Below are 24,685 nucleotides of genomic sequence, written 5' to 3' on the forward strand. Positions count from 1 at the left end.
CAAAAAAAAAAATCTAAATTCCAATTTTTGAGAGTGAGAGGGTTGATATTGAGGAATTATTAATATTTTCTCATGTGTTCAGTGAGGGTCAACAGTTTCTCAAGCTAAAGGTCTCTGCCAGTTGATCTGCTGCCCACAGCCTATACCCTAAAGAGGATTTGTGCAATCCCCTCTACACCTCACCTTATTGACACCCAGTGTACTGAAATGTCCTGGCTAACTCAGGATACTGTAGAGCGTGTTGTGATAATACTCAGATTATGCTAGCCAATCGATTTGTCTCTATTACATGGACCTGGTCCCTCCTGTCCATGTAATCTTTATCAATTTGATCTGAAATGCAAAACTGATCCTATATTAGCACTCTGACTGTTGAGACGCTTTATGATTTCGGCCCTGATTACATTGATTAAGAGTTAAATTGGCAACATCTACTCTTGGAATTGTTAATATTTTTGAAGGCATACCATTTTTTTTTAGAGAAGTGGCAGTGGCTTAATTTCTCTACCTAAAACGTGTTTAATTGTGTTAGGAGTCAAGTTTGAAGGGTTGTTCAAATCCTTACAAATGTTTCTGACAGGACTAGAGTTGTGCCATGATGGTCTTGTGTCAATAGTGGCCGACAAAAGTCAGACCGTCAGTCTAAAACTGGTGTTTTGTCAAAACTCACTCACCCACACGCACAGTCTCATTTTTCTCCCCCTTAATTTAATCTCCAATGGATTTTAACATGAACTGGATGGTCAGTTATCATGGTCACGTCATATTGTCAAAGTTGTTGTGAAGGTGGAAGAGGTATGTCTGTTATAAAAATATGTTCTATATAAAAATAAGATCAACTGCTCAAGTTATTCAGGCTATGAACTTGTCCCATCTTGATTACTGTCCGGTAATATGGTCAGGCGCAGCAAAGAAAGACCTAGTAAAGCTGCATCTGGCTTAAAACAAAGCAGCACACCTTGCTCTTAACTGCACACACAGAACTAACATCAACAACATGCATAATAGTTTGTCATGGTTGAGGGTTGAGGAGAACTGACTACTTCTCTTCTAGGCGTTTTAAGAAACATTTTTTGTGTTGAAAATGCCTAACCACTTGTATAGTCTGTTTGCATACACTTCAAACAGACATACTGTACATACCCCACCAGATATGCCACTATGGGTTTCTTCACAGTACCCAAACCAAAGACAGATTTAATGAGTCACTCAGTTATGTATAGAGCCATGTCATCGTGGAATACTCTGCCACCAGAGGTTACTCAGGCAAAAAGCAAGTGTAGCTTTAAAAAACAAATAACAACCATATTGTGTCACAGCACCTCTCCTCTTTCTAAAGATCTACTTTAACTGTACTGTATATAAGAATATGAATAGTACTCGCTGTAAGCTATCAGTCACAGTTAGTAACCGTCAATGTATTCCTAAAGACAAAAAGGTTTCTATCTGGAACCTAAAAGTGTTCTTCAAAGGGTTCTTTCATAGAGAAAGCAGAGGAACCCCTTTTGAACCCTTTTGTGGATATGCAACAGTGTATATGCTGGAGGATGTGTGTCACTGTTTTAGCCCTAGATGGCTAGATATAGAATATAGTAATAGACTGTATGTTTTTGTTTCTTTGCTGTATGACTTTCTGTGTTTTATACTGGATCGGCTTCCTTGGCTATGGTCTGCCTTGACAAAGAGATTTTAGATCTCATTGGGATTCTTTGAATAAAGTAAAAACATATATATATATATATATATATATATATATATATATATATATATATATATATATATATATATATATATATAAAAATGCATGTATCATTTCAACTTATTTGTCAACATATTAACACATACAGTATATGTCACTATGACATCTTGTCCACACCATGTATGTTAACATATGTGGCTACAGTTTTCCACAGTTATTCAATTGTACCATATCCTTTGGCCTATCATTAAGGATACAGTCAGTTTAACACATTAACCAACATTTTCTGGCTCCAAATATGATTGCTATCCGGTCCCTCAAGGGCCAGGAAGTAGGACAAAGGCAAAGCGACTAATCTGTGGCTCAACGCCTCTCTCAACCCCCCTCTCCATCCCTCCGGGGTAACATCCATTAGGGCAGAAAACCTTTTAAAACGTTTTGCAGCGGAAAGCAAAAATTATAATTTCTTAGGTAATCTCCCTGTTTCAATTATGTTGCGGTCCTTTGACGCCTAATGAACACAGCCCAGGTCTAATCCAGGGAGTGACCCGGAGCGGGATGACGATCACAACAGGTCTCCCAGCTATTTGATGTGCGCATTAGAAGGTCAGAGCAGGTCAGCCATAGCCTGCTGTTTGCCTTCCAGACAGACCAGACAGGCTGGCACGTTGTACAACATGGTATTACATTCACACTAATACATTCCTACCAGCCAGACCCCCGCTGACAGACTGTGACAGTGGTCAGGTCCCATACTGTGCACTTGAGCTGATGAGGGAGAGAGAGTGGTACTGGTAGTGATGTCAATTGGCCTCAGGCGATAGACTACAGTACAGAATGATATACTGTATAGAAATATATTAATGTAGAAGAAATATATACTGTAGAAATATTTTCATGTAGAAGAATAGACACTGTGGTTATTAACTGCTTATTCAAATATATGTTGGTTGTTATTTCCTCCAAAAAAAAGGGATAATGAAGAATATATTCCACCTTTCAGGTAATACGTGTGATGCACTGTATTCTATCCTCTACCAGCAATATATCAACGGCAAGAAAAAGCAAATGCGTAATTTTCAGGATCACAAAGATATTGTTGGGGAATTTCTTACAAAGGGACACTCAAAGTCAATCTTATATGAACCAGTGTTTATTGTCAGAGCGCTGGAGAGGTCCCAACAAACTTAATGCACCATAGTGTGTCAGAATCTCTGCTGCAGCCGTCCCAGCAGTTGTCTTATATACGTCTATACACAGACAAATTATATTTGCATGATTTAGCAAAATTATATCATCATTACAGTTTTGTTTCATTCATGTGACCGACCAATACTGGTTCATAACATGTGACCAATACCTCACAAGGCTTTTTCTCTCTAAGCTGAGACCTTGAAACTGAGATATCTTTCGTTCTCAAAACAAGGTCTGGGCGTACTGCCAAATTGCAGATACTGATAAGTGAGGATTTGTTCAATCAGTCCCTTGCATGAACACAGAAATTGGTTATTAGAACAGCACATGAATAGAACACAGAAATTAGTTATAAGAAAAGCACAGGCATAACATTTCTATCTATTTTCACTCTCCTCTGCCAATCATGCGGATACAGCCACCAGTTTCCCAGGATAACTCGCTTCCGCCATGTGTTTCTCTCAGAATGCTGAAGTGACTGAAAAAAATAAACAGGCACGTTCAAGAGCATTCTAATGGTTTTTAAACACTTCCTGTCTGAGTACGCCTGGCTGCACTGGTTAGCCTACATTCTTCCTGAGTGTCGGTTCCTCTCTTTGTAACTGAACTTGAATCATGTTTGTTCAAGGATGGGTGTCTAGAAGTACAGGACATACTGCTGTGTATGATGTTAGTCAAGTTCATTCACTATCTAAGAACGACACAGTCGTAGTGTTCAGTGTTTTGCTGCATCAAAATTGCATGGACAGAGAGGATGACTGTAATAACAGTAGGCTATATTGTAATAACGTTATACAAAATATTCAGTCTTTCCAACAGTTTCATAGCCTACATAATGAGAACACTGTGTTGTGAACTTCTTTCGAGGAAAGCAAAATCCTTCCATTGAAATGTGTTAAAATGAACTCAAATAAACTCCCAAGAATTGACTATTTTCACAGCCATATCCAATATCCTTCCATGATCAATTATTATTTTTCTTTCTATTGGGAGTCATATGAGACTCCGGTAAATAGGCTACATTGTTCAACATCCCCAGTCTCCTTTTACCGCAACAGTTATCTGCTCTTCAGGCGATGGGTAATAAGCATGAGAGGAAAACTAGGAAATTACTGTCTTCCTTTACTAAACATCCCACATGTAGGCGCACACATCCTGATTGACATATTCAGAGACCAGCCTCCACGTACTGTTGGCCAATAGCGGCGCAGAGCTGGGTCGAGCCTTCAGATCCAACCTCTTATTTTAACTCATATAACACACACACCAGCAGTCATGTGACGGTAATATAGTACAACTCTGCCTCGCCGCTCGTCAGTCTGAACGGTGCTGCATGGCAAGTCTCAAGGGCAAGGCATGCATTAGAGAGAGATTCCCCAACGAATGCAAAGGAAAAGTAAATACATTGGAATTAAACAGGGATTTGTACATGCTTGATGAATAAGGTAAGATCAGATGTTTATTTTTTTCCTCATCTTTTCCTTGGGAATATGTTCTGCAAGAGATATTGGGCGTGCGTTTCTACTCCAGCCTACCACCATATGCCGCAGCACACTGCTGGACAAAAACATGTTGACGTTGGAACGTTGGAGCTGCGCTTTCTTACGCGTTCTATAGCTTCTGGGATAGGCAAAATATGTGCTCGTTTGCTTCAAAACTATAATACATCTGTAGATTATGAGTTATGATCATATGAGACAAGCAAATGTTTAAAAATGTGTTTTTTTATGTCAATAGTAGTTTGAGAGGTAATTGATTTTCAATTGATTTACATTTCATTGAAATGTAGGCCTATAAGATTATTTTTGTTAAATCTTGTTTTATACGTTTCTTATTAGTATGTTGTAATTATACAGTGTTTATTATTGAACTAACACGTAATTGCATGAATATAATTTGCACATGCGGCTTTACTAGGCAATACCAGTGGTGTCCTGTCAAACATATGGCCTGCTGGCCGGATTCAGCCTGCAGAGTGGGTTCAATCCGGGTCCAAACACAATATATTTTAAAATGACTAAAACCAAATCGAAACTGTGTAAAAAAGATAATGGACTTACACCCATACAGTTTCTTGACTGTGTCTAGCTTATAATCACTGAAATGAAAGCTACAGTCAGGGAGCATCAACAATTCCAAAAACGATGAATAAAGGACCGTTTTTGGCAAATTCTGACCGCAAGGAAATATAACACATTTTCAAGGCTGCCCCGCTGGACCTCATTAAAGACTGAATGAGGCCCCGGGGCAAAATTAGTTTGACACCCCTGAGAGATTATAAAAGCATTAATGTATCTAGGTGAACAATATATACATGGTCAAGCAGAACAGATGAATGGAGCAATTATGCACTGGATATGTCGCAATAATTGTGTGTCATCCCAATTCAAGTGAATTTCCAGTAATTGGAGTTGATTTATTGCGTTTTTGCATGTTCTGTAAGTAGCTTGCAGGTGATTTGTGTACTATTTGGATTGCTCAGTGCTCTTGGCTGCCCCACACAGTGCTTTATGTTAATCCTTTGACAGTTCCTTTGGTGGGTTACTGTCGGTCACTGAGCCAAGAGCCCAGAGAAGGCGAGGGTGAAACATCCATGCTCAGCTTTGCCTTTTCTTGACAGTGTTGCAAGTTACACATGAGTTACAAATTAAAATAAAGAAAATCTTTGCAACGTTTAGAACTAAACGATTAGAATAATTCAATATAGTAAAACATTTGTTCAAATGAAAGAATATCCAAGAAATTCATTCAATTTATAAAATGCACTAAAAACCTATTTAAATGTAAATGTGTGAGATAAAAGTGTGCTTTGTCAGGAATAATTTACATCGCGTGGTGTCATCAAGTTATTTTAAATGATGTTTACTCCTGAAATACAAGTAAAGGAAGGTGATAGCCAATAGCCGCATAGCTCTCTGGAAGTCACTTCATCTCTCACGACAACCGCTTCATCTCACGCCAACCGCGATTGAACTCGAAATGGAAACATGCACAGCATTCCATATTTTTCATGTGCAGGCTAGTAACTGAGTGGCTGAAGATAATTTGGTTCACAGATGGTGCATTGGAGATTCATGACTTGTGATTAGGTCTTGGCTATCTGTTATTTTCCCTGTAGGCTCTTGTCTGTTATTACAGTGAAAATCCGTTTAGTAACCTTCTCTCTCTTCTTATCTGCTTATTTATGTTTGTCTAGATATACAGTATCTGGGCTGGAAACCTTGGAATTTAAGACTTTTTCTACCCAAGCTTTTTTTATCTTGAGAGAGAACAACAGGTGTTCTCTATCTCTCTGCGAAGCACGACCTTGCTGTGGTGACCCGTTCGTGGGTTTATTTGGTCCCAGTCTCCCGGCAACAAGAGGAATAACCCTAACAAACTGCTGTATCAGAAAGATAAATTTCAACACAAAGTGGGAGACATTCTCTTGGCCCCTAGCCAGGAATGGTGGATAACTTCCTAGTGAGCGGCGAGGACACTTTTTTACCATACGGTGGCTCCCCACCGGCATACCGCCTGTTGGACATGGTGACGGACGGGGGGACCTACCATGTGATGCCTTCGCCCTTCTCCGAGGATGACCTAAGCGAGTCGTCCAGCCCTCGCTCCTGCTCCAGTCCCGACTCCCAAGTGCTCAGTTCCAGCTATGGCAGCAGCTCCAGTGCCGAAAGTTCAGACAGCATCCTGGACCTTCTGCTGTCCCAGACCTCCCTAGGTGGGGCAGGGACCGGGGCGGCCATCCCCATGTCACTGCCCACCTTTCTGTGGGACTCACAGAGGGACGCGCCATCCCACCCCCACCCAGAGGCCTTGAAGGAGGAGAGTGTGGACTTCCCAGTCTGGTCCTTAGTGGACATGGAGGAGCCATCCTTCCAGCCCACCTTAGAGGAGATAGAGGAGTTCCTGGAGGAGAACATGGAGGTGGTGTCGTCCATGAAGCAGGAGGCCCAGGAGGGGGCGCTGGGGCTGGGCCTGGAGGAGATCTTAGGGCTGGGGGTGGGACTGGAGGTGTACAGGGAGTCCTCATCCCCGGGGCCAAGGCTGGAGCCAGAGGCCAAGCATTCAGACCAAACTGTGCCGACCGCAAATGCTACCACCGTCACCGAGACCAAAAGCACACCAGCCACATCGTCACAGGAGTACAACGAAGGCCCGCACAATGACGTGTTCAAGAGTGGTTCATTATCCAGCAGGCCAGGATCAACACAGAGCTGTGCAAATGGTGGCAGCGCTGGAATTCCGGTCATCCTGCAGATCCAGCCCATTCAGATCAAACAGGAACCTGGTGCCACGGTTCCTCCTCCTCCTCCCACAATTGTCCAGCCTCCTCCTCAGTCGGCATCAGACATAAAAATTGCCCAGCTGCTGGTCAACATCCAGGGGCATACCTTCGCCCTGGTGCCCCAGCTGCTTCCCTCCACCAGCCTCAACATCTCCTCTAAGTTTGTGCGCATCGCACCGGTGCCCATCGCTGCCAAGCCCCTGGGCCTCGGTGAGGTGGCGGTCGGGGGCCAGGGCCATGGGCTGCTGGTGGGGGGTCAGAAGTTCCAGAAGAACCCGGTGGCGGACCTTATCAAAATGCATAAATGCACTTTTCCCGGCTGCACCAAGATGTACACCAAGAGCAGCCACCTGAAGGCCCACCTGAGGAGACACACGGGGGAGAAGCCCTTTGCCTGCACCTGGCCGGGCTGTGGATGGAGGTGAGTGGGTGCTCACTGACAATGATGATGATGTATTACTCTATGATTATGATGATGATGATGATGATGATCATGATGATCATGATTTATTACTTTATGGATTTTCTATGTCAAAAAGCTTCCGGACATTCAACGTAGTAGGCATACCTCTAGCAAGCTTCCACTGTTGACCACATAACGTGATCATTCTTCCCAATATATCGAAATAGATCATCTCAACACACTCACTATCATAATTGTATTCAGCAGGTGTCAAGGTTTTGAAGCTCAAGAATTTAAGACGTCTTTATCTTGAGAGATTTGATCAACGTTGCTTTATGGTTATGGCAGGTTGTTTAAAGAATGCTTAGGGGGTTTTGAGTGAGCGACCAGTCAGTGAACACATGCTATCACAATCATGTTTGAGATATGGATTATACCCTATTGTTACCGTAAGGCCTTTCTGGACGCAGTGAGGTAATTATATGTCTGTCCACTATACAGTACACGCTGGGTGTCATGTTCCTCAATGGAAGGAAGCCTTTGCACCACAGACCGTGACTGGCACCCGAATTGACCTGTCTGATGAGGTCATCAATTAGCCCCAGCGAGGGGCTTAACGTGAGAATTTACAGGATCCACAGGCTCCATTACTTATTAGTAGAGGCTCATTCTCTCGCAGCACCAAGCTATCCGTTGAGGCTCAGTGTTCATGGCGCTAAACATGGAATTGAGTTGCTTGTTTCCTTATGGCTATTTGGCTGTCACTCAACATGCTATTCCTTTATTGCAGTGCCACAATTCATTCGCCACAGTAGCAGTGCTGTGAATCATTATATATGTCTAGCACTAAGTGATACTTCCCCTTGTGGAATAGTTGGATACCACTTAAAAGGAAGAAAAAGTCTTCAATAAAGGAACGCATTTGACCTGCAGTACAGCCAACCATGGTAATCTACAGTATAGTCAGAAAATAGAAAGCAAGGAAGAAATGCATATCAAATCTTTGTTTGCCTTCTTTCTCTTCTCCTCATCTGCTTTTCCAGAGCTCTTGCAGTCTTAATGGCTGTCAGGCTGTGTTCAAAGTGTTAATTGGAGGGTTGTCAAGCGATATTAACAAGTTCCCTCAGATTCACACTTTTTTCAGGCAGAGAGATATCTGGGATATGTGAGAATGGCGGGGGTGTCATATTTCTGCTGGTGTAAACTAAAACTGAGCCGAAGCATGTGGGTCGAGGTCACATGGGCGCCTCCTGTTCTGACTCGACAGCTGTGCAGGACTGTGTGTGTGTGTGTGTGTGTGTGTGTGTGTGTGTGCGTGCATGCGTGCGTGTGTGTGTGTGAGAATAAGTGTATGCGTGTGTGCGAACGTGTGTGATTGACTGTGTGACTCTTGTCCCTCAGTACAACTGGCTGATTTCCTGAGGACACAGGGTCAGGCGGAGAGAGTGACAGTATCGGGTGAAATTGGCTTTCTAAGCCAGGGGAAATGTTATTCATATGCCCTACACAGACCTCACTAAGTACAGGTGGCTAGAAGAGCAGGGACAAGCCAACACATGGGCAAAGTAGAGATCTGTTAGTGGTGTGTGTGTGAGTGAGTGAGTGTATGTGTGTGTAACAGAGTGCTGTTATGCCCTGACCAGGGATCGAACTAGCAACCTTCTATACAACATCACACCCAATTCAACCATTTTAGCCATTAGAGCAAAAGACTAGTTTGTCACTGTGTGAGCAACAGTTCCCTTTAGATCTCATGGAAGGTGTGATGTCACCAATGTATTCCAGTCAACATCCTACAGATGACTTTGACATCCACTACACGCACAGTACGTGTGTATGTGTTTATACATGTATGTCAACACGCTCCATACAGCATATAGGTTTGTAGTGCTGGTAGTGCTTTTTGAGGTTGGTGTGGTTACAGTTAGATTGTAAAGAAATTATCACAGTTTTCTATTTCGGGTTTCAATCATTTCTTTATGTAGGTTGAATGCTGTAACAACACAGAATAAAACAATTAATATATCATAAGTCCCATGATGGTAGTGACTGCATATTATACTGCTCACTTATTAACCATAATTTATTCATATTATTTTTATAAAATATTTTAGCTGTTGTGTAAATTACATTTGTTTTATTTGATGACTTTATTTAATTCCAAATCATCATCTCATCTCTATAAAGCTGCTGCCTGTGCTGTCTGACAAAATCACTATTTTAGTAGTTCTTCAAGGTTAATAAGGCATACATTAATGACTGCTGAATACCAACTATCAATCACTTAGATCATCATTTTTCTTCAGGTAGAGATACCTTGCGAAGCAACTGCTCTCTATCCCTCTCAATCACACGTTCTTCTGTCTCTTCCCTGCCTCTCCCTCTCCATGACCGGCCCACACAGACCGGAAAAGTAGGAGCGCACAATAGGTTGTCATTGTAGTTAATTACCAAGTTTTCTGCATTAAACTTTGTAGAATATTGGCCTGTTGGAAACTACAACTCCCTACTACATCGCACAGTTCAGGCTTGATCTGATTTCTCTCTAGAGAAACTGCGCATTGGGCTCGCAGAAATAAACGAATTAAATGGAATTCAAATAATTTAACCGATGCCAGTCAATTAGTTGTTAAAAAAAAGAAAAATAATCGCTCAGCACTATTAGTTTGTATAGAATCGTTACATATATATATATATATTTTTTTTAAAACATTTTAGTTATTTAGCAGACGCTCTTATCCAGAGCAACTAGGGTAAAATACCTTGCTCAAGTGGATATCAACAGATTTTTTAACTAGTCAGCTTGGGATTTGAACCAGCAACCTTTCGCTTACTGGCCCAATTTGCTTAACCACTAGGCTACCTGCCTCATTCCCTCCCTTATATGCTCAATCGTTCATGGACTGCAGTCCACTTCTTCTCCTCTAGCACACACTGAGCAATCTATATTCCTGAAAAGGGTACTGCATCAGTCAATTTATTTATGTTGACTTTGGCACCAACTTGGCAACCTGCCAGTGGCCGTGTATTTGTAATGCTGCAAGTCTGTTCCAGTAGATGAGCTCTGCTGCAGCAGAAATCTCTCTAGTAGTTATCCAGGCGATGCATCTCGGCCCAACAAAAGAGGTCTTGTCTGGATACAAAAGACAGGATTTAGTTAGAGTGGAGGCAAGACGGTGGGTTGGATGAGGGGGGGGGGGGGGGGGGGTATAGAGAGAGAGGGAGAGAGGGAGATATATAGAGAGAGAGTGGGCGAGTGAGAAAGGATAAAGAGAGTGAGAGGGAGAAAGAAGGAAGAGCAAGAAAGAGAGAGAGTGTGCATGAGTGAGGGGCCTGTTTTGTGTGAGGGGCCTGTTTTGCACACAATCGGGCTGAGGGAAACTGGTGTGGAAGTGAGACGAACAAAGGCTAAGCACTGAATAGTTACCATGACTGTGTGATAGGAACGTCTAGGCTGGCAGTCTGCTTGAAAAGGGAGAAGGATCGGGATGAGGTTTCTGTGCTAAGGCTGAGACTTTTACAGTTGGACAGGGGGACATGCATGCATACACTCTTAGAAAAAAAGAGTTCCAAACAGGTTCTTTGGCTGTCTGCATAGGATAACCTTTTGGGTTCCATGTAGAACCATCTGTGTGAAAGGGTTTTACATTAAACCCGAAAGGGTTCTACCTGGAACCAAAAGGGGTTCTTCAAAAGGTTATCCTATGGGGCCAGCCGAAGAACCCTTTTAGGTTTTAGGTAGCACATTTCTTTTCTAAGAGTGTACAGACACACGTGCAAACAGGTAAGGGAACGTTGTGAGCACACACAAACACATACACACACCCATGCATGCACACCGACAGAATACACCCTTACGTACACATAGTCTCGCAGTGTTTCTCTCTTTCTCCCTCTCTTTGTCTTATATGTGTACACACGCGCACAGAAAAATCGAAATAAACCTCCCCATATTTTCTCTGGAGCTGACATTGATATCATAGCATCACAAGGCCAGGGGCACACACACTCCACACTCTGTTATTCCACTGCTTCCAGTCAGTCAGTCAAGTCAGTCAGAGGAACGAAGCTGCGGGACTCCCTGGGTAGGTAAGGGGTGGGTTTTTCTCAGAGTAGTGTGCCCACACACGAGGCACGAGGGGCCGGTTGTGCAGGAAGGGGACAGAATGATTTACGACCTTACTGTACACACAACTATTCTCTAGCCACGACCATTGGCAGTACTACTGTAGTAGAGCTTGTGCCATTTTGTGTTCTAAATGTATGCTCTAGATTCATACTCTTGTATTATTACCCTACTGTTTTTAATAACAAATAGTATTCTTTTATTATCAGACTGAGCCCTTATTTTGAGAGTCACGACAATAGGCCTTCTGTAGTGGCCTATTTAGTGTCCTACTAAGCTAGCTATCTGAGCCCAAACCTCTTTTCTCCTCATGGTGTGGGGACTCATGTTTTATGTGTTTGTGTGACAGATAGTAAAGTGGGTTTTATTTGACTCTTTGAGCATTGCTGCTTAATTACAGGCTCGAGATTGTATCAATTCATCATAATGTCAGCTCTGGCTGTAACATCTGTGAGACTGACAGAGCTAGGCTTGGGAGAGATTGCTGCGAGGCCAATAGTTGTCATGCCTTAACCTTGATCATGTGTTTCAAACAGGCGCTAACTAGTTAACACTGCCACATAGCATTGCTTTAAGCATATAGCCATGTACTATTGTACGAAAGCTCTAACTATTTAGCATTTCCTAACAGGATTTCTCCAGGGTTTATCCTTGGGTTTTAAGCTAGCGCTAACTAGCTAGCGATGATCTTCATAGCACTGGTAAGGTCATGTGTTTAAATGAAGATAGCATGAACCTTTTTGCATTGCCTTTGCACCCCCCTCCCCCAAAATGTTTTCATCTGACCCTCCCCTTCTACTGTAAAATAGCACCCTCCCCCCTCATAAAGTTAACTCAAAATAATGTTTGCGACCACAAATAACAAGCGACCCTGTGTATATAAACGTGGGTATCAACATTGCCACTTCAGCATGCTTTTGTGGAACAGTCAATGCCATGCAGATGCTACGGGCCAGAAGGTTGAGGGTTCACCGACCACCACAGGCTCGCTCGCTCTCCCTGCCTGTTTCATTACAATGCAATCAGAGCCGGCTGCAAACAATGATCAGCTAGTGGGGAATCAGATTTTCAACATTTTGAGTCTATATTTATAATTATATACAATATATGCAACAGATTTTCCACCAACAGGTTTCTGTGCCAATGCACCACACAACCAATAAACAAAACATACCGACTTCGGGCACTTCAATATCATGGTTTGCTTTTTTTAACACCACAATAAATAGACTATGTCAATCTCGGCAAACAGAAAATACATCCCTCCCTTACCCAGTATTGAGGGCTTGTCATTAAACTTTTTGGTGTTTTGTAACAGATGTATGTTTCTAGTCATCAATTGGCGACTGCACAGTTTGGATTGATTGATTTTATTTGTCAGTAAAAAAAATACATACAGGACCAATCAAAGGTTTGGACACACCTACTCATTCAAGGGTTTTTCTTTATTTGGATTGTTTTCTACATTGTACAGTAATAGTGGAGACATCAAAACTATGAAATAACACATATGGAATCATGTAATAACCAAAAAAGTGTTAAACAACATTGATTTCAGATTCTTCAAAGTAGCCACCCTTTGCCCTGACCTAGTTAAATAAAGGTTAAATTAAATTAAATTTAAAAAATGACAGCTTTGCACACTCTTGGCGTTCTCTCAACCAGCTTCACCTGAAATGCTTTTCCAACAGTCTTGAAGGAGTTCCCACATATGCTGAGCGCTTGTTGGCTGCTTTTCCTTCACTCAAACTCATACCAAACCATCTCAATTGGGTTGAGGTCAGATGATTGTCGAGGCCAGGTCAGCACTCCATCACTCTCCTTCTTGGGCTTATCCAGCCTGTAGGTGTGTTGGGTCATTGTCCTGTTGAAAAACAAGTGATAGTCCCACTAAGCGCAAACCAGATGGGATGGTGTATTGCTGCAGAATGCTGTGGTAGCCATGCTGGTTAAGTGTGCCTTGAATTCTAAATAAATCACAGACAGTGTCACCAGCAAAGCACTCCCACACCATCACACCTCCTCGTCAATGCTTCACGGTGGGAACCACACATGTGGAGATCATCTGGTCACCCACACCGCGTCTCACAAAGACACGGCGGTTGGAACCAAAAATCTCACATTTTGACTCATCAGACCAAAGGACAGATTTCCACCGGTCTAATGTCCATTGCTTGTGTTTTTTGGCCCAAGCAAGTCTCTTCTTATTATTGGTGTCCTTTAGTAGTGGTTTCTTTGCAACAATTGGACCATGAAGGCCTGATTCATGCAGTCTCCTCTGAACAGTTGCTGTTGAGATGTGTCTGTTTCTTGAACTTGAGCAATTTCTGAGGCTGGTAACTCTAATGAACTTATCCTCTGCAGAAGAGGTAACTCTGGGTCTTCCTTTCCTGTGGTGGTCCTCATGAGAGCCAGTTTTATCATAGCGCTTCATAAAGTTCTTGAAATTTTCTGGATTGACTGACCTTCATGTCTTAAAGTAATAACGGACTGTTTTTTCTCTTTGCTTATTTGAGCTGTTCTTGCTATAATATATACTTGCTCTTTTACCAAATAGGACTATCTTCTGTTAACCACCCCTACCTTGTCACAACAGAACTGGTTGGCTCAAACACATTAAGAAGGAAAAAAATCCACAATTTAACTTTAAACAAGGCACACCTGTTAATTGCAATATATTCCAGGTGACTACCTCATGAAGATGGTTGAGAGAATGCCAAGAGTGTGCAAAGCTGTCATCAATGCAAAGGGTGGCTACTTTGAAGAATCTCAGATATATTATTTTACATGATTCCATATGTGTTATTTCATAGTTTTGATGTCTTCACTGTTATTCTACAATGTAGAAAATAGTAAAATAAACAAAAACCCTTGAATCAGTAGGTGTGCCCAAACAGTATATACCAAAATATGTTTTAAGGTGACCGGGATTGCACAATAAAGTCTGGGACTTATTTTCATTGTGGTCCCTATTTTTTACATGAATACATACACAATTACATAGATACAGACATATTACAGAGATAGAGACGGAAACATTTTTCAACCTCCATATGAATATGAGGGGGGAGTATAAATACAATTCTTACAAGCTTGTTTGGATGGTAGCTTATTTTTTTAAATGTTTGGGGCTGCTGGTGAACTATGATGTGCAGGCATAATCAAAGTGATACTTGACTGGCGCACTTGCCAGAGTCTCTAGGATGTCTATAGCTAGGTTTCCATCCAATTGGCGACATATTTTCATATGAATTTTCGGAAATCTTCATGAAAAACAATATGCTATTTCATTTTCCTTTTGGAAAATTTGGCGTCGGACAACATGACAAAGATGATTTGAATCTACCAGACTTTTGAGAAAAGTAATGGACACCCATATGCTTTCAGATCCAACCTAGCGCAGCCAGCGTCATCAATAAATGAGGGATTTTAGCCAAAATGAGCCACATTTAAAAACAGCCTATAACAAATTACAAAAACACTATTCTTTGTGTTTCAATGTGTAGCATACGCAAAACTTTATAGCCTATATATATATATATTTTTTTTTTGGGGGGGGGGTGCTCCTTTCCTAAAGCAATAATTGTCCCCCTCACGGTTCAGCTATCAGAGATTTGAGCACTAAATGTATCAGGTTATTGCATGCGTAGACCTTTAGGCTTAGGTGTTCACTGTATGATATTCATATTTTAATAGTTTTATATATGTAGCCTATATAAAAGAAGAGAAGCTTAGGCCTAACCCCAGAGAGATAGAGATATGCCGGTGGCATGCTACGACAGTGACATATATTTATTTATGTCAGCTGGCTACTGCGTCTGATATAGACGTACAGAAGGAGGGTAATTCGTACATTTCTGATCCAAATATTTTGTATAAAGACAAACATTATATTGTCAGATTATAGGAGTTACTCTTGTAGGCCTCTTCCTCATTTCAAGTTCAGCTGTCGGAGTCAGTTGCCTTCATGTCATAGGCCTGCAGTAGTTAAAGCTTAGTAATAGCCACACCATACCAAATCTTCACAGATGTTTTATTAGGGTAATATCAAAAGTAAGTCAAGCCATTGTTTATAGGGAAAATAGCAAGCAGAAGAGTGATTGAAAACCAGGGGAAAAAAACGCACCTCCCTACCCTCTGCCCAATAAAATAAAATAAAAAACCTCCCTAAACCAAAAAAATAAGTTGGACATCCCTCCCCTATTTTGGACCACCCCTCCCCCTAGTAAATTTCGATCTGTCCCTTAGCTTAGCCTAGCCATGTGTTTTAAGCTAATTATTTAGCATTGCTAGCATTACTTTAGGGTTCATCCATGTGCTTTAAGCTAGCTATACTGTAACTATTCAGCAATGACATATAGTCTGGTGGCCTTTGTCAGGGATGTTACATAACTAGCGAGGCTTGGTGAGATGCAGTAGGTCTTGCAAGAAAAGGGAGATGCCCAGATTTACTGCAAAATAACACATTGGTTCAAGCAGACGTGGTGTAGCCAATCACTTATTATGGTATACACTGCCCCAAGACTGCCAAAGTCAAAACATGTCGAGCTACTTGCTGTAAAATGACTTTTACCATCATGACTGTACACACATCTGTATATCCTACCATTTCGGAATCACTGTCGCAAACATTTGACAATAATATGGAATGAAACTAAAACCAAATTCTCTTGCCTGTACTATGTCAAGAAATATTATAAATGTTTTTTTCTTATCATGTTATGTAAACAATAATGTTTTGTTCTTTTCTAAAATGATTGACATCTCTCTCCTATCTGTGTGTGTCTCTCCCAGATTCTCACGGTCGGATGAGCTGTCGCGGCACCGGCGGTCCCACTCAGGGGTCAAACCCTACCAGTGTCCTGTGTGTGAGAAGAAATTTGCCCGCAGTGACCATCTATCAAAACACATCAAAGTCCATCGCTTTCCGCGAAACCGGACGCTGCGCACAGCAAACTGACCCCATCCGGATCACTCTTCAATGGACATAGACCAAGGGAGCACGGAATGTGTGTGTGTGTGTGTGTGTGTGTGTGTGTGTGTGTGTGTGTGTGTGTGTGTGTGTGTGTGTGTGTGTGTGTGTGAGGTGTGGTGTGGTATGAGTTATGGAGGGTGTGAGAGAGAGAGAGAGAGAGAGAGAGAGAGAGAGAGAGAGAGAGAGAGAGAGAGAGAGAGAGAGAGAGAGAGAGAGAGAGAGAGAGAGAGAGAGAGAGAGAGAGAGAGAGAGAGAGAGATGGAAACAGAAGGTTTATGTGTGTGTGCCTTGCCTTTTAGAGAAATATTGTGCTATAATTTATTGTAGAAAGAAAAAACATTGAACAACCATGTGAAACCAACAAATGACACTTACCATCTTCTCCTTAATCAACATTTCTTGAGATTCTTGTTGCTGTTGGTGCTGTTGCATGTTGTACTCTTTTTATTTGTTTTTCAGTTCTGTCTTTATCTTCAATTTCAATAAGAGATAAAATAAGCTTTTTTCATTTGAGGTGAAATGTATAATTGCTTCAGTAACAGCCTTCTATTTTACTTGGATATGACTGCCTTTTATCATTTTAAGAGTCAATGTCTTTGACATTCCTCATCTGTCAGGTTAAAGTTTTCCTGGAACTTTCTCCAAGTCAGGTTGAAGTTTCCCCAGAAACATTGTCCTTGTTTTTTTCATTGTCACTCACAACTCATTGACAGAGAGGGTAGAGAATAGTTTACTCATTCAGCACACTGTTTATGCAAAGGGAGGAGCCGAGCCTATTGTCAATTCTGTACATGAACTACTGATAACAAATAAGAACACGTCACTATAAGCTACTGGGACTCTCTCAAGTTTCAGAAAAACTTCACCGGCTCAAATTCTGATACAAGTTGGTTGAAAGTAAAAGAATGGCAGAGAAAATGCAAAACGAAAAGCAAAAAAGAAAGAATTGTGCACGGTAATGATTGTCGATTGTTTTACGTCTAAACAGGCCTTCCAGTCAGTGTTGTGTATTTTTTGGTATTTTTCGTGTAAGTGGCTCAAGCCATTTGTTAGACACTCGTGTGGCCTTAATCCACCACAGCATCCTTACCAGAGGAGAAAATAGTAATATAACAAGTTATTCATCAGAGTTTTATGGAGAAATGGTGATATGGTTTGAGACAATGAAGAAAGGGAATTGGAAATGTATCACCCTTTACTCGCTCAGTATATACGTCCATTTTGCTCTCCGTTTTACTATTGACACAAAATCTGCCTCAACTCAACTATCCAACCTGATCTGTTACTGGAATACCCACAAGCCTATGTTGGCGTGAGGTCATCATGTATGTGGATACTACTACACCACGGTGCTGAACACCCGGGAAGAACTGCTTTCTGGGAACTGTAGTCACAACACTTATTTAGGCCATGACACAGTCATTACTTTTGATGTCCTGTTTTCTCTTGAAACTTGTTTGTTATGTATGCCATGCCCTGTTGTGAATATGTACGGTGTGAGAGATACCATCCATGCAGAGTTCATGTACTGTTCGCAGATTAAAAAGCAGGGGGACACTATATTGTACATCATTCCTTTCATTCAATTTTTGAATTTTTAATGCTTGTTTAAACACAAGTGTTTTATCGCATCCTATGAATGTATGTTAATACGCAGGAGTGTACATAGCTGCATCCATGCGAAAGACACAGAAGACTATAATAACATATCTTAAGTCTGTGGTTGTGAAGATTTCTAGTGGAACCCCTAAATGTGTACATAACAGAATGTTTCAGTACATATGAATATATTATATATTTTTTCTTTGTTCTACCCAAGATGCATTTACAAATAAAAATGGAAACAATCCTGTGTAGATTACTCTCTATTATTTCTGCTCATTTTCTCATGTGAATTTATTAGACCAAAAAATCATCAATGTTTGGAGGTAACAAATCATCGTTTAACAAAATATACAGTATCAGTCAAAAGTTTGGACACAACTACTCATTCAAGGGTTTTTCTTTATTTTGACTATTTTCTACATTGTAGAATAATAGTGAAGACGTCAAAACTATGAAATAACACATATGGAATCATGTAGTAACCAAAAAAGTGTTAAACAATTCAAAATACAATACCGTTCAAAAGTTTGGGGTCACTTAGAAATGTCCTTGTTTTTGAAAGAAAAGCAAATTTATTGTCCATTAAAATAACATCAAATCGATCAGAAAAACAGTGTAGACATTGTTAATGTTGTAAATGACTATTGTAGCTGGAAACGGCTGATATTTAAGGAATATCTACATAGGCGTACAGAGGCGCATTATCAGCAACCGTCACTCCTGTGTTCCAATGGCACGTTGTGTTAGCTAATCAGAGTTTATCATTTTAAAAGGCTAATTGATCATTAGAAAACCCTTTTGCAATTATGTTAGCACAGCTGAAAACTGTTGTCCTGATTAAAGAATCAATAAAACGGGCCTTCTTTAGACTAGTTGAGTATCTGGAGCATCAGCATTTGTGGGTTCGATTACAGGCTCAAAATGGCCAGAAACAAAGAACTTTCTTCCGAAATTTGTCAGTACGCTGTGTACTACTTCCTTCACAGAACCGCGCAAACTGGCTCTAACCAGAATAGAAAGAGGAGTGGGAGGCCCTGGTGCACAGCTGAGCAAGAGGACAAGCACATTAGAGTGTCTAGTTTGAGAAACAGACGCCTCACAAGTCCTCAACTGGCAGCTTCATTAAATAGTACCTGCAAAACATTTACAACACTCTTGGCATTTTCTCAACCAGCTTCACCTGGAATGCTTTTCCAACAGTCTTGAAGGAGCTCCCAAATATGCTTTTTATTTTATTTAACTAGGCAAGTCAGTTAAGAACAAATTCTAATTTACAATGAAGGCCTACGAACAGTGGGACAACTGCCTTGTTCACGGGCAGAACGACAGATTTTTACCTTGTCAGCAAAGGATTCGATCTGGCAGACTTTCGGTTACTGGCCCAATGCTCTAACCCTGAGCACTGCTGAGCACTTGTTGGCTGTTTTTTCTCCACTCTGCGGTCCAACTCATCCCCTACCATCTCAATTGGGTTGAGGTCGGGGGATTGTGGAGGCCAGGACATCTGATGCAGCACTCCATCACTCTCCTTCTTGGTCAAATAGCCCTTACACAGCCTGGAGGTGTGTTGGGTCATTATCCTGTTGAAAAACAAATGATAGTTTGACTTATCGCAAACCAGATGGGATGGCATATCTCTGCAGAATGCTGTGGTAGCTTTGCTGGTTAAGTGTGCCTTGAATTCTAAATAAGCAAAGCACCCCCCACACAATCACACCTCCTCCTCCATGCTTCATGGTGGGAACTACACATGCAGAGATAATCCGTTCATCTACTCTGCGTCTCACAAAGACACGGTGGTTGGAACGAAAATCTCTAATTTTGACTCATCAGACCAAAGGACAGATTTCCACCGGCTAATGTCTGTTTCTCGTGTTTCTTGGCCCAAGCAAGTCTCTTCTTCTTATTGGTGTCCTTTAGTAGTGGTTTCTTTGCAGCAAATTGACCATGAAGGCCTGATTCACACAGTCTCTGAACAGTTCATGTTGAGATGTGTCTGTTACTTGAACTCTGTGAAGCATTTATTTGGGCTGCAATTTCTGAGGTGCAGTTAACTCTAATGAACTTATCCTCTGCAGCAGATGTAACTCTGGGTCTTCCTTTCCTGTGGTATTCCTCATGAGAGCCAGTTGCATCATAGCACTTGATGATTTTTGTGACTGCACTTGAAGAAATGTTCAAAGTTCTTGAAAGTATCCAGATTGACTGACCTTCATGCCTTAATGTAATTGACTGTCGTTTCTCTTTGCTTATTTGAGCTGTTCTTGCCATAATATGGACTTGGTATTTTACCAAATAGGGCTATCTTCTGTATACCACCCCTACTTTGTCACAACACAACTGATTGGGTCAAACACATTAAGAAGGAAAGAAATTCCACAAACTGTCATCAAGGCAAAGGGTGGCTAATTTGAAGAATCTCAAATATAAAATACATTTTGATTTGTTGAACACTTTATTGGTTACTACATGATTCCATATGTGTTATTTCATAGTTTTGATGTCTTCACTATTATTCTACAATGTAGAAAATGTAAAAATCAAGAAAAACCCTTGAATGAGTAGGTGTGTCCAAACTTTTGGCTGGTACTGTACGTAAATAGAGGCCATACACTGAGTGCACAAAACATTAGGAACATCTGCTCTTTTTTGCCTTTCACCTGCATTCACCGGGTCAGTCTATGTCATGGAAAAAGCAGATGTTCCTAATGTTTTGTACACTCAGTGTATGGCCTCTATTTACGTGATTTCCATTTTGATCAACGTGTGCGCCTATGCACGCCTTCACGTATACAAGCAGCAGTCGAAAACATCTAGTGTTCCATGTGCAAAAAGTGCTGACTCACCCACCATCAGTAGACAGTCAAAGTGTTGTTATGGACCGGGAGCGGTGATGAGGAGGGACGGAGGACTTTAAATCGCTTACGCACGCCCAGGAACCTGGGTCTGGTTTGCTGAGTTGGGGGAAAAAAGTTAAGGTGAGTGTTGAGAATGTACTGTATGGGGATATTTACTGTATGTATGTGTGTGTGTGTGTGTGTGTGTGTGTGTGTGTGTGTGTGTGTGTGTGTGTGTGTATGTGTATGTGTGTGTGTGTGTGTGTGAGTGTGTGTGTGTGAGTGTATTGGGGGTTCTGCTCAGTGGGGGTGGTAAGGTATGATCAGAAGGAGTTGGAGGGGGGGCAGTCAGGGTTGCAGAAACAGCTAATTCATCCCTTATGTTGCGTCCCTCTATGGTTGCATTTACCTTGACATCCTCTTATGCTGATTTAAGAGTCTACATCCTACACTCCTGGTCGGTGTTGTGGAACACGGCAGGTTGTCGCAGTTTGGACCGTACCAGTTTAATATTTCCTCAGGTAAGTGGAGGATACAGGGATGCAGAGATTCCTAGACACTTAACAAATGCCTTCTCACGGTTAGCTACGAGTGTTCAACCCAAAATATCTACATCTGTTGGGAAGTCAAGAAAATTGAATACTGGGACTGCTGATCCATTACATAAATATTTGACTATAACTGCACCATTTTAGATTAGAAGAGGGGACACTGTTTTTGCATTTACACTTGCTGAGAGAGCTACTTGTAAATGAGTACAAACAAACACCTATTGTACACATTATTTACATTTGTTTTTAATGTGACAGTATTTAAACTTGGTTTCAATCAATAGAAGAATATGGTGTCCATTTTAGGACAGCCTCAGTCTCGGGAAAAATCAACAGTAGTTATTCTCAGTTCAAATGAAACAACTTTATCCCATTTGGGCAATTACTAGCTTCAGTAATTGATTCAGACACATACTACAAACAGTCACAGAGACAATAAATAGACAAGAAACATTAAAGACAATGACTTAAAAGTGCAGTGCAATAAATATTGTATGAGTGATATTATCTCAGTCAAAGGACACAAAAGTTTTTGTGACCCCATGTACTTTTGAAAACATTGTGTACACTCGCAAACATCTGGCAATGTATACAGGAAGACATATGTACCTGTGCAGTATCAGTGTTCCCATTGACTTTATGGTGTTCAGACAACCTCAAGGTTAGCCGTGCATGATAAACCTCAAGCGCTTTCTGTCTGAAATCAGCTCACTAGGCACAGCCAAAGGACATTGATCTAGTTGATTCGTTTTGTATTGAAAGAGCTCAAGAAGGGCTTCCCGAGTGGGGCAGCGGTCTAAGGCACTACGTCGCAGTGCTTGAGGAGTCACTACAGACCCAGGTTTGATCCCAGCCTGTGTCACTCCCGTGAGCGGGAGTCCTATGTGGCGGCTCACAATTGGCTCATCATCGTCCGGGTTAGGGGAGGGTTTGTCCGGGGGTCTTTACTTGGCTCATCGCACTCTAGCGACTCCTTGTGACAAGCCAGGTGCCTGCAGGCTGACTTCAATCGTCAGTTGAACGGTGTTTCCTCTGACACATTGGTGCAGCTGGCTTCCGGGTTAAGTGGGCGGGTGTTAAGGAGCGTGGTTTGGCCGGTCACGTTTCGGAGGACGCATGACTTGACCTTCGCCTCTCCCGAGCCTGTTGGGGAGTTGCAGCGATGAGACAAGATCATAATTGAAATTGGGAGAAAAAGGGGGTAAAAATAAAAATAAATAAAAGGAAGAGCTCAAGAGTAGGGTGAAACCTATGTCAGTAGTAAAACTGGCTAATGGAGTGGCTGAGACATGCATTAGTCACTGTTAGTTTGGTTGTGCCCAACAGAATAGGCACTTTTCCCTTGAATTAGATAGACAATATATCCAGGTGTCGCCATTTCCTGTATGGGAGAAAAAGATGCAACAAAGGGTGGCTCTGACACAAAATCACATGCTCTCTTTTAGGCACCTCCCTCTCCGTTAGTGGATATCAGCCAACCACCACACACAATTCCATTTGCATATTCAATTTACAGCCAAGCAATAAATGAATGTCACATTAATGGAATGCTTGCAACAACAACACCATTCTTCTTATGCTGTGATGTTCCAACTGGATCCCACGTCGAACACCAAATGTAAAATAATGATAAGGCCAGGCTAAGGTTGCAGTATCACATGCTCCAAGAATGACTGCTCACATTCAACAAAACAATGTTTGCAGTCTGGGAAACAAGAAACAAACATCTGTTTATTCAACTGCACAGCTGTCGTATTGCGCACAAAAGAATATCATTTTGACCTCTCATAGACACCTGGGTCCTGTTCAGAAGGGTGCAGCGTTGAAGAATGTTCAGATAGAAATGTGTTTAGAAAGAACAAACAGTTCATGTGGAACAGGGAGTTGTATCAACTCTATTCATTACATGTCCACAACGTTCTTAATGTTTCACCTCACAGAATACAGCACTTTGAGATATCAGCTGATGTAAGAAGGGCTATATATATACATTTGATTTGATATACCCAGGTCAATGGTGTTTCGCCCTTAAACAACAGGTAACATTATTTTTTACATTTATTTACCCCCTTTTTCTCCCCAATTTCGTGGTATCCAATTGTTAATAGTTACTGTCTTGTCTCATCGCTACAACTCCCGTACGGGCTCGGGAGAGACGAAGGTCGAGAGCCATGCATCCTCCCGAAACACAACCCAACCAAGTTGTGGGTTGCTTCTTAACACAGCGCGCATCCAACCCGGAAGCCAGCCGCACCAATGTGTCGGAGGAAACACCGTACACCTAGTGACCTGGTCAGCGTGCACTGCACCCGGCCCGCCACAGGAGTCGCTAGTGCGCGATGAGACAAGGATATCCCTAGCAGCTAAACCCTCCCTAACCCAGGCGACGCTAGGCCAATTGTGCGTCGCCCCATGGACCTCCCGGTCGCGGCCGCCTGCGACAGAGCCTGGGCTCGAACCCAGAGTCTCTGATGGCACACTGCGATGCAGTGCCTTAGACCACTGCGCCACCCGGGATGCACCAACAGGAAACATTTTGAAACATTTGGAGTGAGGACACAATAGAGGAAGCTTCATGTTCTATGTCCACATTATTTTGCTCTGTGTTGTTGTCTTCAAGTCCAAGACTACTGACAGTTGGCCATGTGCCAACATATTAACTGTTAAATATTAACTGATGCACTCATACCTATTTTCTCTGTCCAGGAGGACTCCGTGTTAACATTTAATTAACCGATCCGAGAACCCTTTGAACCATGGTCATAAAGCAAAAAAATGGAAGCTCACGAAAGCTAAACCATGAGTATTAGCGAAAAGAGAGTTTCTCATTCACAGTATCTATGGTGTTGTCAGTTAAAACATGTGGCAGAATGACACTGGCTGTCTAAAACTGCCCCTGTTCTTTATCATATACTAAATATTATCACCCACGAAAATAATTGCTCATGCAATCATGATTTACCCTGTGGATATTTAATCTGTTCTAAATCAAACCATATCATCTGTAATTACT

General features: G+C 41.7%; 1 protein-coding gene across 1 annotated transcript; it reads left to right on the forward strand.

Annotated features, from left to right (window-relative positions):
* The first annotated feature begins 4,175 nt into the window (after nt 1–4,175).
* LOC129841135 (Krueppel-like factor 15) lies at nt 4,176–18,535 on the forward strand. Its single transcript, XM_055909265.1, has 3 exons — nt 4,176–4,338; nt 6,090–7,596; nt 16,499–18,535. The coding sequence occupies exons 2-3, from the start codon at nt 6,338–6,340 to the stop codon at nt 16,662–16,664; spliced, it is 1,425 nt and encodes a 474-aa protein (XP_055765240.1). The 5' UTR covers nt 4,176–4,338; nt 6,090–6,337; the 3' UTR covers nt 16,665–18,535.
* Nucleotides 18,536–24,685: the final 6,150 nt, after the last annotated feature.

The sequence above is a fragment of the Salvelinus fontinalis genome, chromosome 3, assembly GCF_029448725.1.
Source record: "Salvelinus fontinalis isolate EN_2023a chromosome 3, ASM2944872v1, whole genome shotgun sequence".
NCBI lineage: Eukaryota > Metazoa > Chordata > Actinopteri > Salmoniformes > Salmonidae > Salvelinus > Salvelinus fontinalis.

What these genes read in the sequence shown, in the direction of transcription:
- LOC129841135 (XM_055909265.1), top strand. Translation starts at nt 6,338, where the DNA reads ATGGTGGATAACTTCCTAGTGAGCGGCGAGGACACTTTTTTACCATAC. An exon ending in TGGCCGGGCTGTGGATGGAG is followed by an intron (nt 7,597 to 16,498) that starts GTGAGTGGGTGC and finishes TGTCTCTCCCAG; the next exon opens with ATTCTCACGGTCGGATGAGC.